This window comes from Chelonia mydas, chromosome 13, assembly GCF_015237465.2.
Source record: "Chelonia mydas isolate rCheMyd1 chromosome 13, rCheMyd1.pri.v2, whole genome shotgun sequence".
Taxonomy (NCBI): Eukaryota; Metazoa; Chordata; order Testudines; family Cheloniidae; genus Chelonia; species Chelonia mydas.
This window is the reverse complement of record NC_051253.2, coordinates 41,324,459-41,343,591: the sequence shown is the minus strand read 5'-3', so window position 1 is coordinate 41,343,591 and position 19,133 is coordinate 41,324,459. Positions and strand designations below refer to the sequence as shown.

At 51.8% G+C, this 19,133-nt stretch overlaps 2 protein-coding genes and 2 gene segments (V, D, J or C); all 4 read left to right on the top strand.

The window, feature by feature from the left end:
- LOC102940154 (immunoglobulin epsilon heavy chain-like) overlaps positions 1-19,133 on the top strand; it is a 1,331,510-nt gene that overhangs the window by 89,812 nt on the left and 1,222,565 nt on the right. The window lies entirely within an intron of this gene.
- Positions 1-19,133, top strand: part of LOC119568011 — a 937,337-nt gene that overhangs the window by 77,736 nt on the left and 840,468 nt on the right.
- LOC102948108 overlaps positions 1-19,133 on the top strand; it is an 883,083-nt gene that overhangs the window by 48,990 nt on the left and 814,960 nt on the right. The window contains exon 1 of one of the 2 annotated variants that reach the window (XM_043526997.1): positions 4,745-4,834. The exons of the other annotated variant lie outside the window; for it this stretch is intronic. Within the exon in view, the coding sequence (XP_043382932.1) occupies positions 4,789-4,834 (46 nt within the window). The 5' untranslated portion in view covers positions 4,745-4,788. Of the gene's footprint in view, positions 1-4,744; positions 4,835-19,133 lie in introns of those variants that run through there. 2 annotated transcript variants of the gene reach the window in all.
- Positions 16,252-19,133, top strand: part of LOC119568001 — a 34,599-nt gene continuing 31,717 nt past the window's right edge. The window contains 1 exon segment of the V gene segment in view: positions 16,252-16,371. Coding sequence covers positions 16,326-16,371 — 46 coding nt within the window.

The following is a 19,133-nucleotide window of genomic DNA, read 5'->3' as shown; positions in this document are numbered from 1 at the left end:
TAGGTCGCCTACATTTACAGCACCAGCATATACTACAGTGACTCTGTAAAAGGGCGATTCACCATCTCCAGGGATGACTCCAAGAGTGAGCTGTATCTGCAAATGAGCAGCCTGAAGCCCGAGGACACCGCCCGCTATTACTGTGCGGGAGACACAGTGACACCAAACTGGTTTGTGATCATACAAAAACCCAGGCGGCGGAATCGCCCTTCTCCCGGCGGCCGCGCGGGGGCAGCAGCGACACCCCCTGCTTCAGGCTCGGGCAGGAGACCCGGCGCCCGGGGGAATGGAACACAAACCTCCAGCCAGTTTAACCCTTCCGTTCCCGGGCAACGTGTCTCCTCTTCCTGCCCAGAGCCCCACTGGACCGGCAGTGCAGAGATCCTTCTCTTCATCTGTGAACTCCAATCTGGAGTGAGTCCTGTTCTGGGTCACTCTCCCCTCGGAGACTCTCTAGGGGCCCATCTCTGTGTCAGACTCACAGGACAGCATCTGTCAGTTAGGGTGACCAGATGTCCCGATTTTATAGAGACAGTCCTGATATTTGGGGCACCTCTAGGCTCGGCAGTGCAGAGCCTGGGACCTTCGGGCTTGTCACATCAGTTATGAAAGTAATAAACTTGCTTGAGTCCCGGCACCTCTTTCGTTACAAATTAAGCGCTGGTCACCCGCAACTGAACTGCACTCGCTAAGCCGGAGGTTTGGATGCCAGATCCCACTGAAGAGAGAGGGAGGCGCACAGACGTTTTTCTTGGTGGTGGGGGCTCTGCCTAAGAGTCACGTGCACTGTCTGGCCTGCCCCTCTCTCCTGTTTAGAGACAGGGCTGATCTGGCTCCATAGAGAGTCTTTTGGTTTGTTCCGTGACCACTAGAGCTGAAATCACTGAGAATCAGGTCTCAGGGCTCAGACCTGCGGTGGGACAGTGTTTCTGTGGCAGAGACGGCCCAGCCTGCACCAGCAGTGAGGTTCCCCCACTGAGAGCTGAAATCACTGGAACTGGTGGAACCGCGAGAGACCGACTGGCAGAGGTCACAGTGGCCGGTGGCAGCAGAAGGCGACGCTGCGGGGCCATGGGGGACAGAGCGGTGGAGTGAATGGCCAAACAACAGCAGCCAGAGCAGTGGACTATGTTCTAGTGACTTCACTACAGGATGCTCGATTTGTGACTGGGAAACTTATACACATACATTTCCTAGTAGGCCAAGATTTTCAAAACGCATTATTTGCCAAGGTCATTATCTCACATCATCGCTATCTCAAGAGGTCATTATCTTGGGGAGTTTCTGTACTAAACTTTTTTATGATCATTATTTTTATGTAAGAACGGCCCTATTGGGTCAGATCAATGGTCCATCTATCCCAGTATCCTGTCTTCCAACATGACTATTCCAGGTGCTTCAGAGGGAATGAACAGAAGAGGGAATCATCGAGTGAGCCATCCCCTGTCGTCCACTCCCAGCTTCTGGCAAACAGAGGCTAGGGATACCCAGAGCACGGGATTGCATCCCTGCCCATCCTGGCTAATAGCCATTGATGGACCTGTCCTCCATGAACTTATCTAGTTCTTTATTGAACCCTGTTATAATTTTGGCCTTCACAACATCCCTGGCAAAAAGTTCCACGGATGACTCCGGTGTGTGAAGAAATACTTCCTTCTGTTTGTTCTAAACTTACTGCCTGTTAATTTCATTGGGTGACCCCTGGTTCTTGTGTTAAGTGAAGGGGTAAATGTCACTTGCTTTTTCCTTTTCTCCACATCCGTCAAGATTTTATAAGCCTCTGTCACATCCCCCCTGGCCGTCTCTTTTCCAAGCTGAAAAGTCCCAGTCATTTTAGTCTCTCCTCATACGGAAGCTCTTCCATCCTCCTCCTCATATTTGTTGCCCTTCTCTGTACCTTTTCCAACTCCAATAGATCTTTTTTGAGTTGGGGGCTCCCCTTCCACTCACCCATGTGGCAGAGTCCTTGTAACCCCAACAAAGCTGGGCCCAGGATTCCTGGGGGGCTCGACCCCCAAACTTGTTGTGGTCACTTAGGGCAGGGGCTAGGGTGTCCCCACTCTGGGGGCTCTCTCTGCACTGGATGCTTCCCTGACCCACTGAGCATTACATACAGTTCAAAGCAAATACAATTTATTAAGCAGCAATCATTCTTTTAAAAAAGGAAAAAATGGGAAGGTGAAAGGAAAACATCTCACCCCCTCTCTGGCCCGGGGACATCACAAACAGCGTCTCTGGGATGTCCGGGCAGTTCAGTCTGTTCCTCACATGTCCCAGGCCCCTGCCCAGGCCCTGGCTTTGCTGCAGGGATGCTGCGGGTTGGACATTTACTCTGGCGGTGGCCACACGCTCTCAGGCTCGAGGTGGCAGGACCCTTCTTCGCAGTGTCACCCCCGCCCCGTCGGGGTTACGATCCCCCTCCCAGTCTGGCCTGCAGAGCCTCTTGGCTGGGGGCGTCTCCCTGCACTGGGCCCACTGCTCAGGGTCCCCCTCACTCCCCCCAGCTGCTGACCACACCCGACTCCGGACTGCTCCAGCCCCAGGCCCAGCCCCAGCTCCACTCTGCCTCGGCTCCAGCTCCTCCATTCTGCCACAGCCCGGCTGCTGCTGCTGCTCTGCCTCCAGCTCCCTGGGCTGCTTCTCTGGCCCCCCTGGCTCTGTGGCTGCAGCTCTGCTCCCAGCACAGGTCTGCTCTGTGGGCTGCTTCTGTGACTCTTCTCCCGGCTCTCACCTGCTTCCTGGGCTGCTTCTCTGGCCCCTCTGGCTCTGGTTGCTCCAGCTCTCCTCCCAGGGCAAGTCTGCTCTCCCTGGGCTGTGCCTCTGGCTTTGGGGCTGCAGCTCTGCTCCCAGCACAGGTCTGCTCTGTGGGCTGCTTCTGTGACTCTGCTCCAGGCACTCACCTGCTTCCTGGGCTGCTTTTCTGGCTCCTCTGGCTCTGGTTGCTCCAGCTCTCCTCCCAGGACAGGATCTGCTCTCTCTGGGCTGCTTCTCTGGTTCCTCTGGATCTGGCCCAGCTCTGCTCCCCAGCTCAGCTCGGGCCCCTGCTTTCTCCTTAGCTCGGCCCCACTCTGTCTGACCCAGGCAATTCCAGCTCCCAGGGAGGATGGGACCCCCCTGGCCTGCTGACTCCCTGATCAGCCTTCCTGCCCTGTCAATCAGGCTGACCTGGAGCATTGGCCTCTCCCCATTGCCCCTGGGGACTGTCAATCTCAGGGTCCTGATTTCCCATCGACACTTCCCCTTTCTTTTGGTACTGGGAGCTACCCAACCAAACAACCCCACTTAGTTTTAGTAAGGGGGCAATAGTTATTATCTGCCAAACCGAAGCCCAAATTGTCCCATGTTCATGTCTCAGTTCCCATGTGAGGATAGAGAGCAGGAGAGGTGAAAACACAAATCCTGGCAGCTATAAAAGGGGACAAGGCTGTTCCCCAAATCCCTGCTGGCCAATGCCATAGAGCTGGGTAGTGCCAGTTTATAGATTTATTTGACTCCCTGCCCTGTACATGGTCTCACTTTTATTAGCCTCATCAATGAGCTGGTCTCCTGCCAGTCTGAGACCCTAGGACCATGGCGAGTTATGGAGCCAGCCAACCCCCTTCCCCCATGGTCTGAGTCTCATTCAGTGTAACTGTCTATCGGACATTCCCTTACAGCGTCTCTCTCTCTCTCTCTCTCTCTCTCTCTCTCCAATGTGTGTGAATGAGTTTGGGGATATGAAAGGGAATATGAGTGGTAATGGGAATGGAAATGTGTGTTTCAGCGTGAATGCTTATACTTCTCTGAAAGTAAGTGGGAATGGAAATAGTTTTGTTGTTGTTTTTGTTATTATCCCTCAATTTTACATCATGGGGATGGTGTAAAAACACGTAGCGTTCCTATCACACAAGTTCTTTAAATACAACCAGGAGAAAGCTTCTGTCTACACTTTATTGCTTATTAATAATTAACGAAGTAAATGATCTTGAGGATGATGTTCAGCGGTGATAGATTTGGTGCTGGTTGTGGGCTTAGTGCCTACGGTCTCCAGAAGCCGGGAATGGGCGAAAGGGGGTGGATCCCTCGGTGATTCCCTGTTCTGTTCGTTCCCTCTGCAGCATCCGGCATTGGCCACTGTCTGGAGACAGGATACTGGGCTAGATGGACCTTTGGTCTGACCCAGTCTGGCCTTTTTATGTTCTTAATGATAGTCTAGAGTCCCATAGTCCTAGGCACGGTACAAACACAGACCATAAAACCTCTCTCAGTCCCACCGAGTTTACAATCCGAGTGTAAAAGGGAAGTGGAGTGTGACTGGGAAAAGGAATATAAAAACGAATATAAATATCACCCGTGGATCATAATCTCCCTTCACTGTGGCCTGAATCCTCCCTCGATTCCCCCCGAAGAAAAACTCCCAGAAACGCCGCTCTGGGCCCATTAATGTCAGGGAGGCTCCACTGTAAAACTTAACTCTGTCCTCAGACACCCACCCCCCCCCAGCTTCTCCCACCTGCCCCACAGCCGGGCCCCCAGACCTGCTCAGACCACGGGTTCCTTGTGTCATGGATCATTTCAATGTAGCCGGTCACTGCAGCACCCGGAGCCCTCGGGCGAGTCAATCCGATCACTGGCAGCAGGAGTGTGTGTCTCTTATAAAGCGGGGCATGCAAATGAGGGAGACAGTTTCCTCTTTAAATCTGTGCCTCCCTCTGCCCAGGCTGCACCCGGAGACACAATCCGCAGCCCTTTGGTCTGTGCAGTCACCAGCCAGTCCCCTGAGAACTTTCCCCTCCAGCACCCGGGAAAATGGGATTTTTGCTCCTTGTCATTGTTGCTCTAGCAGCTTTGGAAGGTATTTTCCTCCTCTGAAGACCTGGCAGAGTTAGAAAAATATTGTGTTCTCGCTGTTTTTATACCGATATTAATGGCCTGTCTTTATTCCCAGGTGTCCGGTCCCAGACGCTGGTAGAGTCCGGCGGGGATGTGAAAAAGCCCGGAGACTCTCTCCGCCTCTCCTGCAAAGCCTCCGGGTTCACCTTCAGCAGCGCTTACATGAGCTGGGTCCGCCAGGCTCCCGGGAAGGGACTTGAATCGGTCGCTTATATATACCCCAGTGGGAGTCCTACATACTACCTCGATTCAGTGAAAGGGCGATTCACCATCTCCAGGGATGACTCCAAGAGTGAGCTGTATCTGCAAATGACCGGCCTGAAGCCCGAGGACACCGCCCGCTATTACTGTGCGGGAGACACAGTGACACCAAACAGGTTTGTGATCGTACAAAAACCCAGGCTGCGGAATCGCCCTTCTCCCGGCGGCCGCGCGAGGGCAGCAGCGACACCCCCCGCTTCGGGCTCAGGCAGGAGACCCGGCACCCGGGGGAACGGAACACAAACCTCCCGCCAGTTTAACCCTTCCGTTCCCGGGGAATGTGTCTCCCCTGCCTGCCCAGAGCCCCGCTGGTCCTGCGGTGCAGAGATCCCTCACTTCATCTGTGAACTCCAATCCGGAGTGAGTCCTGTTCTGAGTCCCGGCTCTCCCCCGGCACCTTGGTCTCCTAGGGCCCGTCTCTGCGTCGGTGTAAAGGGGACAAGCGCATTCCGGTTTTCATCAGACACAGCAGATGGAGTGAATAGCTCCGGGGTCCAAATCCTCCTCTAGTGTAAAGTCACCACAAGCGATTTCACGAGACTCAAGTTACTCCTGATTTACACCAGGGAACCTCTGGCCCTTTCAGAAAACTGGGACGTTTATCGCATTAATGCAGCGGAAGGTGATTAGTTCATTATCACCGATGTGGGGTCCCTCACCGGCATCTCCGCCCTTCGCACGCGGTTATTGCCTTTATCCCCCCAATGCCGCCGGGAGGCCGGGGAACTATCACAGCCCCTGGTTCGGGGCGGGGGACTGAGGCAGAGAGATGGAGGCCGGGGTGTGGAAATGGGCCATTCAGGGTCCGGGCGGGGCTGGGGGGCAGAGATCACCCGGCGCCGGAATAAACCCCGCTCCGCTGCACCGGGGGATGTCGCTCCGCCGGGACTTTCCAAAGCGGCTCGTGGGTTGTTTTCACCAACTGGCCTGTGGAAATCCCAGCCCGGACCCTCCGCTGGTGTCAGTGGGTGGAGCTGAGACATCTCAACCCCCAATAAAGTGCCACAATGTCACAGAGTCACCATGGAGATAAAAGACCCCGCCCCTCAGCCCCCGCTGGCATCACTCAGCCCAGCGCTGGCCCCCCGGGCATTGGGGACAGTCACGTGGCCAAGGGTTGTGGACAGGGACACGGTGGGATTTCATGGGGTCGCTCAGGGGGAGGCGGCTGCGAGGGAGAAGCAGAGGCCCGTGGGGGGGAGGGACGGGGGGCCCTAGGGTCACCGAACTCAGCTCCCACTGAATTGGATACGGCCCCGGACTTTCCTAAAACTCCCCTAGTGTTAGTTTCAAGGTAGGGATGAAGGATGAGACCAGTATTAAAACTCAGGGTTAGAACTGCATCCTGGGTAAAGTCTGGATTTGGGGCTCTAAGTCAGGTATTCATGTAGTTTTCCGGTTCAGACTTATATGAAGGTGGAGTTTATCCTTAGGGTCACGGTTCGGTGGGGGAGCTAGAGGAGGGATAAAGAAGATGCCAGCTGGTGTCTTTATGGTCGAGTAGGAAGCTCCGACTGAGACAGGGGTGGTGCCACAGAGACAAAGCGCCGCCTCTTCTCTCAGCCCCACACAAAGGAACTGAGTTCGGGCTAGGAAATGGAGGGTGTCTCTTATAAGGAGCGGGGCATGCAAATGAGGGTAAGACTCTCCTGTTTAAATCTGTCCCTCTCTCTGCCCAGGCTGCACCCGGAGACACGATCCACAGCCCCCCGGGTCTCTGCAGTCACCAGCCAGTCCCCGGAGAACTTTGCCTTCCAGTACCAGGGAAAATGGGGCTTTGGTTGTACCTGGTTCTCATTGCAGAATCTCCGGAAGGTACATCCTCCCTTTCCATGGGTTGGATGTATTGGGGAGGTGCGGGATTATTGCCCGAGGTACTCATGTTCCCCATAATTAATTGTTATTCCCAGGTGCCCGGTCCCAGGTGCAGCTGGTGGAGTCCGGAGGGGATGTGAAAAAGCCCAGAGACTCTCTCCGCCTCTCCTGCAAAGCCTGCGGCTTCACTTTCAGCAGCTACTGGATGAGCTGGGTCCGACAGGCTCCCAGGAAGGGGCTGGAGTGGGTCGCCCAGATTCACGGCTGTAGCATATACGACAGTGACTCGGTAAAAGGGCGATTCCCCGTCTCCAGAGATGACCCTAACAGCCTGTTGTTCCTGCAAATGACCGGCCTGAAGCCCGAGGACACCGCCCGGTCTCACTCTGCGAGAGACACAGCGAGGGGAATCCCGACCGGGCTCACACAAAAACCCGAGCGGCAGAACCGCCCTTCTCCCGTGCACCGCGCGGGGGAAGCACTTCCACAAACAGCCCAGCCCTGGGCACTTGAACGGGACCTACAACCAGAGTGAAAAACAAATCCGTGCTCAGGTTTCAGAGCTCAATATCCATCTATAGAGCCATAGACTCCTGGGACTGGAGGGGACCTCGAGAGGTCATCTCGTCCCGCCCCCTGCACTCACGGCAGGATTCAGTATTATCTAGACCATCCCTGGCAGGTGTTTGTCCAACCTGCTCTTAAAAATCTTCCCTGATGGAGATTCCACAACCTCCCTGGGAAATGGATTCCAGTGCTTAAGCACCCTGCCAATTCGGAATTTTTTCCTAATGTCAAACCTCCCTTGATGAAATATAAGCCCATTGCTTCTTGTCCTATCCTCAGAGGTTAAAGAGAATAATTTGTCACCCTCTTCCTTGTACTCCTTCTTTTATGTACTTGCAAACTGTTACCATGTCTCTCCCAGTTGTCTCGTCTCCAGACTAAACAACCTCAAGTTTTTCAATCTTCCCTCATAGGTCATGTTTTCTAGACTTTTAATTATTTTCATTGCTCTTCTCTGGACTTTTTCTAATTTGTCCACCTCTTTTCTGAAACGTGGCATCCAGAACTGGACACAATATTTCAGTTGAGGCCTAATCAGCATGGAGCAGAGCGGGAGAATTAAGTGGCTTCCTTACAACATTCCTGCTAATACATCCCAGAATGATGTTCCTTTTTTTAACCGTGTTACATTGTTGACTCATATCAAGCTTGTGATCCCCTATGACCCCCAGATCCCTTTCCGCAGTTCTCCTTCCTAGGCGTCATTTCCCATTTTGTGTGTGTGCTACTGATTGTTCCTTCCTAAGTGGATTACTTTGCATTTGTCCTTTTTAAATTTCATCTTAATTACTTCGACCATTTCTCCAGTTTCTCCAGATTATTTCAAATTTTAATCCTATTCTCCAAAGCACTTGCAACCCCTCCCAGCTTGGTATCATCCGCAAACTTTATAAGTGTACTCTCTTTGCCATTTTCTAAATCAGTGTTCCCCAAACTTGGGACGCGGCTTGTTCAGGGAAAGGCCCTGGTGGGCAGGGCCTATTTGTTTACCTGCTTCGTCCCCAGGTTTGGCCAATCGCAGCTCCCGCTGGCTGCGGTTCACTGCTGCAGACCAATGGGGGCTGTGGGAAGCGGCGTGGGCCAAGGGACGTACCGGCTGCCACTTCCCGCAGCCCCCATTGGCCTGCAGCTGCGAATCACGGCCAGTGGGAGGCGCAATCGGCTGAACCTGCGGATGTGGCAGGTAAACAAACCAGCCTGGCCCACCAGGGGCTTTCCCTGCACAAGCGTCACCTCAAGTTTGGGAAACACTGCTCTAAATCACTCATGAAGATATTGAACAGAACCGGACCCAGAACGGATCCCTGTGGGGCCCTTCTCCTTATGCCCTTCCAGCACAACTGTGAACCACTGATAGCTACTCTCTGGGAACGGTTTTACAACCAGTTATGCACCCACCTTATAGTAGTGCTGTCTGTTAGTATATAGGTCTGTTTGTTAGCCTGGGATAGCATTTTGGCTTTGGCTTTTTGATACTCTTCTACTAATACATGAAAACAAGGGACAAAGACACTGTGATGTTGCTTCTGCCTAGTCAGTTGGATTTGTTGGTACAATGGGAACAGATAAGAGCAGTTAAAGTGACAGGTTTCAGAGTAGCAGCCGTGTTAGTCTGTATTCGAAAAAAGAAAAGGAGGACTTGTGGCACTTTAGAGACTAACAAATTTATTTGAGCATAAGCTTTCGTGAGCTACAGCTTGCTTCATTGGATACATTCAGTAGCTCACGAAAGCTTATGCTCAAATAAATTTGTTAGTCTCTAAGGTGCCACAAGTCCTCCTTTTCTTTTAGCAGTTAAAGTGTTACTCAGAGCACACTTTAAGATTGCCTCAACCCCTATCTTAAGACAAAATCAAGCAACCAGTCAGGAGGGGCAACGGGGATTGGGCGGGGGGGAGGTATAAAACATGAAAAGACCAAAGAAATGCCTGTCCCTGACCGGAGCGCAACCTCACTCCTTACCCCTCCCATGGGGTACAAAAGAGGTGAGATGAAGACACCAGACCCAAAATTGAACATGTCCCTAAACTGTAAGGGGTGGGACTGTGGGCTTGCATTGCAGGTATATTTGGGCCTGCTAAGAAGGAGAAGGTGGGAATAGGGGCAATGGGGAACAGGGACACAGGCAAGGGTCAGAGCTGGGAAGGGGTTATGGGGTAAATGCTCTGCGGCATCAGAGCTGGGAATGGAACACTGACATGTAGAGCTATGGACATATTTGCTTGGAATTAACCCCAATAAACATTGCATTATCTACACTTTGGACTTCTGGTCTTTTGCTGTTTGCTGTCTGCATGACAAGAACCAGGGAAGCGGGAGCGGGGAGGGAAATCCCTCTAACATCTTGGTGCCATGACTAGATGCATCACGTCGGCCAGGTGAGTCGTAGCCAGGTAAGTCCCCCTCCCCAAGAGTCTGCACAGCTGCTTGCAGGGGGTTATGATGGGCTCTCATGATAATAGTTGCAGGTCCTTGCAAGCTGGGGTAATGGTTGTGACATTCCCCTCTGTGTTATTGGGACCGGTCATCTGCTAGGCCTCTCCAATCCTTGACTCTGGGAGCCAGCCTGACCCTGCTCTGCTGTGAGAACCCCACTCCTGGGCTGTTCATGCTCAGCCTCTGGCATGTCAGCTGTTCCCAGCTACTTGCAACCGAATGACACGAGCCAATACCCCCGGTCCCAGACACAACCCTAGGAACCTCGTCTTGCAGTGTCCAGTTATGCCCGCTGGACGCTGCGAGCTTAAATGAGTTCATCAGTTTAACAAAGAAATTGATTTGTACCAGGCTTGTTATCCCAAGGGGAGCCTCTGACACACTGCAAACCAAACACACTGCTTCAGGTAGAATAAACAAACAGATTTATTAGCTATAAAGATAGATCTTAAGTGATTATAAGTCAAAGCATAACAAGTCAGATTTGGTCAAATGAAATAAAAGCAAAAGGCATTCTAAGCTGATCTTCACACTTTCAATGTCCTTAAAAACTTAGATGCTTCTCACCACAGGCTGGCTGGTTACATTTCAGTCAGGCTCTCCCCTTTGATCCTTTCAGTCGCTTGGTGTGGTGTCTATAGGTGTAGGTGGAAGAGAGAGAGAGACAGCATGACAAATGGCTCTCCCTTTTACCATGTCCTTTCTTCCCTCATGGCTTTGCCCCCTCCCCCCGCCCCCCCTTCAGAGTCAGGTGGGCATTACTGAGTCTCTCCAAGCAAGGCTGAGCGATTTCCCTGGTGTGGCCTCATGCAGGTGAGTCATCGCATTGTAGCTCCCTTGCTGGACAATGGCTGTTGATGGGTTGATTGACACGCTGCCCGGGTCTTGGCTACTTTCCTTGCTGTTGCCTCTGGGGACCTAATATCTGGCTGATTCCCCAACTTTCAGCATGTTTTAGTGACCACCATACAACACAATTCTCATGACTTCATATGCATTAATGATACACATATATGGAGAGAGAAATGACTTTCAGCAGCTCATAACCTTTCCCCTGATACCTTACAAGGCATGCTTTATATGTGAGGTCACGATTATATGAAAATGAATGTATGGGGGTTACAATATGCTCCGCCAAGGTATAGAGTGTCACACCTCCCCCTTAGTTCACTGCAAGAGGGTTAGTCACTGACTATCTCAAAGGAACTTTGTTGTTATGGTTCTCTTGGCATCCAGCCATTAAGGCCATGAGGCAGCGTGCCTCAGTTTCCCCATTCATCCACAGCAAACCTGGTTTTTTATGGTTTTCTTTCCCTCCAGTGTTCCCTTCTGTGTGGGCTCTTAATTGAATCATGTTTCTGGTATTTTGATATCTCAGGGTCTGGCAAGATAAGGTTTCAGGGGGATCCTGCACATTGACTGGCCCTTTGGGGAGCCGTCTCCCAACCCCAGGACTGTACATATGCAGAAAATCCAGCTCCCCTTTTTGGGGTTACCTTGTATTTCCCCCTCCCAGCACTGAGTCCTTCCCTGCCCCCTAGAGGACTGTGATCTGTGCTCTCTGGACTAGGTGTGTTTACCCTTTGATCAGATGCACTTTTCCCCGTGGCTTTTCCATAACTGCTCCCTGTCTCTCACCTGCCTGGGGGAAATCACCATCCCCCTCCCCCACCCACTCCGAGAGTTGGGACATCTGTATTCTGGCAGACTGCCACCTGGTAATTTCTTGGTCCCAACTCCTCTGTTATCCCAGGCATTGGAGCTGCATCTTGATTTAAAGAGACACACTTACTTTCCAAAAAATTAACAGAAATAGCATCCTGAAAAATGGGGACCTGGATCGGGTTACCCTCCGCCTCCCCTATCTCTGTCCCTGAGAAGTCAGCTGTGTGACTGCTCCCCTCCAGGAGGTCAGGTACACAGTTTCTTCTCAAAACCTGGGTCACAGGCTGAGTGCCTGGGTGCACAGATGCTGACCCAGCCATCCTCCTAATGTTGTGGGCATTCTGCCCCAAGTGACTAGTGAGGAGACATTCCCGCACCCCCGTTATTCCTTCCCCAGTTTCCTCCTCTAGGTCCCCTCCTAAGACACATTTTTCTGTGCTCCATAAGAAGGGATCCATCCCTCGTTCAGCTGCAATACTCTGCCAGCTAACTACTGGGACAGTTTCCTTAATTCCTGACACCTCTCCTGCCCCTGAGGGCATGTTGCCTTCTGCTGGAAAGGAGCTAATCTCAGCCCCTCCCATACTTGGAAGCACCCTGCTTCCCTGTGTTACAGAGTCACAGGAACCCTCACACACCTCAGTGGTTTCTGAGATCCCATGCCCCTTCTCTGGGCTCTCCTCTGGGACACATTTCCCTATGCTCCCTAGAGCCGGGTTTATCTCTGGTTCTGCTGGCAGCTAACAACTTGGACAGTTCTCTCCCTGGCAGACATCACACCCCATCCCGTCCTGATGTGATGTTGCTTCCAGCTGCAGTGCAGGAGTTGGTCTCAACCACCCTCCCACCTGGAAACATGTGGCTTCCCCCAGCTGCAGAAGAATCAAGGAGACTCTCCCCCATTCTCTCAGCAGTTCCTGAGGCCTTACCCTTTCCCTCGGCAGGTCCCAGCATAACACTCCCTCCTGCTGCAGGAAAATACTTTGACCTGAGCTACACACACAAAAAATCATTACCAAGGAGCAGGTTGAATAGGAGGTGTTCCATTACCCCCACAGTCAAAACACTTTCCCAACCACATGGATTTTAGCTAGTGGTACGAGGAATTTGCTTTCGCCCACCCCCACTGTGACAGGTTGGATCACAGAAACCCCTTTGGGGCTGCCAACTGATGTGCTACGACTACTTCTGCCCCTGCCTTCCTTGCCAGCTTGGGACTCCAGAACCCTACCTGGCTGTGCCAGACACACTTGCTGGCCACAAACGCAGACCCAGGTCTGAACCACGTCCCACAAACTGCAAGCTTAATTAAAAGCAGCTTAAGAAATGTTCCTGTCTTTAACACTCAGATGCCCAACTTCCAATGGGGTCCAAACCCCAAATAAATCCATTTTACCCTGTATAAAGCTTATACAGGATAAACTCATAAGTTGTTCGCCCACTAGAACACTGATAGAGAGATATGCACAGCTGTTTGCCCCCCCCAAGGTATTAATACATACTCTGAGTTAATTAATAAGTAAAAAGTGATTTTATTAAATACAGAAAGTAGGATTTAAGTGGTTCCAAGTAACAGCAGACAGAACAAAGTGAATTACCAAGTAAAATAAAATAAAATATGCAAGTCTAAGCCTAGTACAGTAAGAAAACTGAATACAGACAAAACCTCACCATCAGAGGTGTTCTAGTAAGCTTCCTTTTACAGACTAGTCTCCTTCTAGTCTGGGTCCAGCAATCACTCACACCCCCTGTAGTTTCTGTCCTTTCTTCCAGTTTCTCTCAGGTATCCTTGGGGGTGGTGAGGTTATCTCTTGAGCCAGTTGAAGCCCTAATGAAGGGGTCTCCCAAGGATTTAAATAGACTTTCTCTTGTGGGTGGATACCCCTCCCTCGCCCTGTGTAGAATTCCAGCTACAAGATGCAGTTTTGGAGTCACATGGACAAGTCACATGTCCATGCATGACTCAGAAATTACAGATAGCAGCCATGGTTCACATGCTACCTTGAACATCCTCATGTGGACTTCTTATGTGGATTGGAGCCTTCCAAGATCCATTGTCCATCAAGTGCTTCTTGATTGGTCACTTAACTTGCAAATTCCTTTCTAAAGAAGCTGACCAAATGCCTTATTAAGGCTATTTAAAATCAAACAAGTACACAGCCAATATTCACAACTTCAAATACAACAATGACACATGCATACAAATAGGATGAATATATTCAGTAGATCATAACCTTTACATAGATATGTTACATGGCATATGTAGCACAAAACATGTTCCAGGTATGTCATATATACATTCATAAGCATATTTCCATAATGTCTTATGGAGTACATCATCACACCCACAATCTCTGATATTTTGCCAGGCAACATACTGGCCTTTGGAACCACACTCTGCTTAACCAGAGAGATCTGGGCCCCTGTATCCCTCTGCCCCAAATATTCCCTGCTATCAATTTGGACAGCCGTAACATGCTGCATGTCTGGTTCTGCAGAGGCTAACCTCCCAGAGCCAATACGATAGGTTTCAGTTACTTGGAGGTGGGGGTGGGGGTTCTGTGTTGAGGGCAGCAGAACTAACAGGAGCTATTGGTTGCCTGCTTCCTCCTAGCACAGGGCATCTATTCCTCAGGTGATCAGTGGAATTACACTGATCGCACATTCTGGGCTCTTCTGCTTTTACAGGAGATTTGGGATGAGGGTTAGAGGAACGGTTTTGGGCAAGAGAGTGTTTAGGCTCCCAACCCCCTTCTATCTTCCCAGGGGGGAAATGGGATCCTCCCTTCCCACCAGTTTTAAACTCCTCTTTCTCTGGCCTGCCCTCAGTAGACCCCTGATTCTGTTCAAAGGCATCAGCTAAAAAAGCCAGCTCCTCCCCAGACTTCACATCTTTGTCCCACAGACACTGCTTCACCTCAGCCTGACACGTGCCTAGGAAATGCCCTTGAGCAACAAGGTCCAACATTCCCTTAAAACTTGCCACCTCTTTGCGCCTCACCCATTTTCCCAACAAATCTTTCATTTGGTTTACATATTCCCCATTACTCATCCCAATATCCCTCTTAAGATTCCTAAATTTAAACTCTATATGCTTCAGGGGTAATCTGAAAACTTTTCAAACGAGTATCTTTAAATTTACAATAGTTTAAAGCATCTTTACTAGGCATTCCCCTGAATATGTTTCAAGCTGTACCAGTTAATTTCACAGCCAGTTAACTATCTTATCATAGAATCATAGAATATCAGGGTTGGAAGGGACCTCAGGAGGTCATCTAGTCCAACCCCCTGCTCGAAGCAGGACCAATCCCCAATTTTTGCCCTAGATCCCTAAGTGGCCGCCTCAAGGATTGAACTCACAACCCTGGGTTTAGCAGGCCAATGCTCAAACCACTGAGCTGTCTCTCCCACCCACCCACCAGAGATTTCATGTATCACACACAGCCTGTTGAAGGCCGTCAGATATTCGGCTCTATTGTCATCCTCACTGTGTGCAGGACATAAGTGTTCCCATTTGTCGATTTTTGGCGTGATGGGAGTCTTTGGGGTTGGGGGGTTCTGGCTCTGCCTCTCTAGCAGGTCCAGCTGGTGTTTTTGCTCTTTCTCTCTCTCTCTTTCTCTCTCTCTCTCTCTTTTTCTTCCATGGACCTTCTGTGAGCAGCCTCCTCTGGCCGCCTCTTTTCTTTTTCCTTTTCTCTCCACTTCTGTCAGTGGCAGACATCTCTGGGGCTCTCTCTCCTTTTCTGCAGACTGAAGCCTAAAAAGCTCCAACTTCGCAATCACTTCCCTCATTTTCTTGCTTTTCTGTTCCTACTTCCCTTTCCCGAAATAAGCAAACAGAAAGTAACAGAAGTGTGACCCCCTCCTGACTGCTCTTAGCCACTGCACTGAAGACTCACTTAAAATCACCAATATCAGGGCTTAAAGTGTGAACTTCACTCGGAGTAACAAGCCGCACATACACCCTGCTCGCTGTGCCTCTGACAACCCCTCCGTTGCTGTCTGGACGGGGGATCTGCTCGGCCTCTTCAATCCCTGACTCTGGGAGCCGCCCTGACCCTGCTCCGCTGTGAGAACCGCCACTCCTGGGCCCTTCACCCACAGCCCCTGGCATGTCAGCGGCTCCCAGCTCCGTGCAAGCCAATATCTCCTCTCCCAGAAACAACCCTAGGAGCCTCTGTCTTGCAGTGCCCAGTTATGCCCAATAAACCCTGCCAGCTTGTATACATTTGTCAATTTAATCAAGAAATTATTATGTACCAGGCTTGTTCTCTGAAGGGGAGCCTCTGACACATTGCAAACCAAACTCACTGCTTCAGGTAGAATAAACAAACAGATTTATTAGCTATAAAGGTAGATTTTTAAGTGATTATAAGTCAAAGCATAACAAGCAGGGAACTGTTCATTCCTCCCAGGGGTGCAAAAGTATCAGCAGGACCCCAGCGCTCTGTGCCCGGCGCTGCAGAGACACACAGGAAGGGCAGGTCTGACTCCTGCACCCTGAGCCCTGGAGCAAGTCAATCCGACCACTGGCAGCAGGAGTGTGTGTCTCTTATAAAGCGGGGCATGCAAATGAGGGAGACAGTTTCCTGTTTAAATCTCTGCCTCTCTCTACCCAGGCTGCACCCGGAGACACAATCCGCAGCCCCCTGGGTCTGTGCAGTCACCAGCCAGTCCCCTGAGAACTTTCCCCTCCAGCACCCGGGAAAATGGGGTTTTTGCTCCTTGTCATTGTCACTGTAGCAGCTTTGGAAGGTATTTTCCTCCTCTGAAGAACTGGCAGAGTTAAAGAATGTTGTGTTCTCGCTGTTTTTATACTGACATTAATGGCCTGTCTTTATTCCCAGGTGTCCGGTCCCAGACGCTGGTGGAGTCCGGAGGGGATGTGAAAAAGCCCGGAGACTCTCTCCGCCTCTCCTGCAAAGCCTCCGGGTTCACCTTCAGCGACTACTACATGAGCTGGGTCCGCCAGGCTCCCGGGAAGGGACTGGAATGGGTCGCTTATATAAGCGGCGGTGGGGGTGATATACAGTACCTTAATTCAGTGAAAGGGCGATTCACCATCTCCAGGGATAACTCCAAGAGTGAGCTGTATCTGCAAATGACTGGCCTGAAGCCCGAGGACACCGCCCGCTATTACTGTGCGAGACACAGTGAAACGAAACCGGTTTGTGATCATACAAAAACCCAGGCGGCGGAATCGCCCTTCTCCCGGCGGCTGCGCGGGGGCAGCAGCGACACCCCCCGCTTCGGGCTCGAGCAGGAGACCCGGCACCCGGGGGAATGGAACACAAACCTCCCGCCAGTTTTAACCCTTCCGTTCCCGGGCAACGTGTCTCCCCTTCCTGCCCAGAGCCCCGCTGAGTGCAGAGATCCCTCCCTTCGTCTGTGAACCCCAATCCGGAGTGAGTCCTATTCTGAGTCGCTCTCCCCTCGGAGACCTGGCACGCTGGCTCTGCCGGGGCCCGTCTCGGTGTCAGACTCACAGGACAGCGTCTGTCCGTGTAAAGAGGACAAGCGCGTTGGGGTTTGCATCAGACCCAATGGATGGAGCGAATTGCCCCTGAAGCCAAATCCTCCGCGAGTTTAAAGTCACACAACTGCTTTCAATAGACATGAGTTACTCCTGATTTACACAGGGCAGGCTCTGGCCCTTTCAGAAAACTGGGATGTTTATGGCATGAATGCAGCGGAAGGTGATTAGTTCATTATCACCGATGTGGGGCCCCTCACCGGGGCATCTCCTCCCTTCGCATGCGGTTATTGCCCTTTTCCCCCCTATGCCGCAGGGAGGCCGGGGAACTATCACAGCCCCTGGTTCGGGTTGGGGGACTGAGGCAGAGAGAGATGGAGGCCGGGGTGTGGAAATGGGCCATTCAGGGTCCGGGCGGGGCTGGGGGGCAGAGATCACCCGGCGCCGGAATAAACCCCGCTCCGCTGCGCCGGGGGATGTCGCTCCGCCGGGACTTTCCAAAGCGGCTCCTGGGTTGTTTTCACCAACTGCCCTGTGGAAATCCCGGCCCGGACCCTCCGCTGGTGTCAGTGGGTGGAGCTGAGACATCCCAACCCCAAATAAAGTGCCACAATGTCACAGAGTCACCATGGAGATAAAAGGCCCCGCCCCTCAGCCCCCGATGGCATCACTCAGCCCAGCGCTGGCCCGCAGGGCATTGGGGACAGTCACGTGGCCAAGGGCTGGGGACAGGAACACGAAGGGATTTCATGGGGTCGCTCAGGGGGAGGCGGCTGCTGAGGGAGAAGCAGAGGCGGGAGGGGGTCAGGGGGGCCCTAGAGTCACAGAGCGCAGCTCCCGCTGAATGAGATACGGCCCCAGGCTTTCCTAAGTGTCCCCTAGTGTTAGTTAGGTTCAAGGTAGGGATGAAGGGTGAGGGTCAGTGTTAACAGTCAGGGTTAGAACTGCATCCTGGGTAAAGTCAGGATTTGGGGCTCTAAGTAAGGTATTCATGTAGTTTTCCGGTTCAGACATATATCCTAAGGGTCACGGTTAGCTGGGGGAGCTAGAGAAGGGATAAAGAAAATGCTAGTTTCTCACCTTATGGTCGAGTAGGAAGCTCCGACTGAGACAAGGGTTAGGTACCACAGAGATAAAGCGCCGTCTCTTCTCTCAGCCCCACACAAAGAAACTGTGTTCGGGCTAGGAAATGGAGGGTGTCTCTTATAAGGAGCGGGGCATGCAAATGAGGGTAAGACTCTCCTGTTTAAATCTGTCCCTCTCTCTGCCCAGGCTGCACCCGGAGACACAATCCGCAGTCCCCCGGGTCTCTGCAGTCACGAACCAGTCCCCTGAGAACTTTCCCTTCCAACCCCAGGGGAAATGAAGCTTTGGTTGTACCTGGTTTTCATTGCAGCATCTCCGGAAGGTCCACTCTCCCTTTCCATGGGTTGAATGTATTGGGGAGGTGCGGGATTATTGCCCGAGGTACTCATGTTCCCCATAATTAATTGTTATTCCCAGGTGCCCTGTCCCAGGTGCAGCTGGTGGAGTCCGGAGGGGACGTGAAAAAGCCGGGAGACTCTCTCCGCCTCTCCTGCAAAGCCTCCGGCTTCACTTTCAGCAGCTACTGGATGAGCTGGGTCCGACAGGCTCCCGGGAAGGGGCTGGAGTGGGTCGCCCAGATTCACGGCTGTAGCATAAAGAAAAGGAGTACTTGTGGCACCTTAGAGACTAACCAATTTATTTGAGCATAAGCTTTCCTGAGCTTCAGCTCACTTCATCGATGCATACTGTGGAAAATACAGAAGATGTTTTTATACACACAAACCATAAAAAATGGGTGTTTATCACTACAAAAGGTTTTCTGTCCCCCCACCCCACTCTCCTGCTGGTAATAGCTTGTCTAAAGTGATCACTCTCCTTACAATGTGTATGGTAATCATATACCACAGTGACTCGGTAAAAGGGCGATTCACCGTCTCCAGAGATGACCCCAACAGCCTGTTGTACCTGCAGATGACCGGCCTGAAGCCCGAGGACACCGCCGGGTATCACTCTGCGA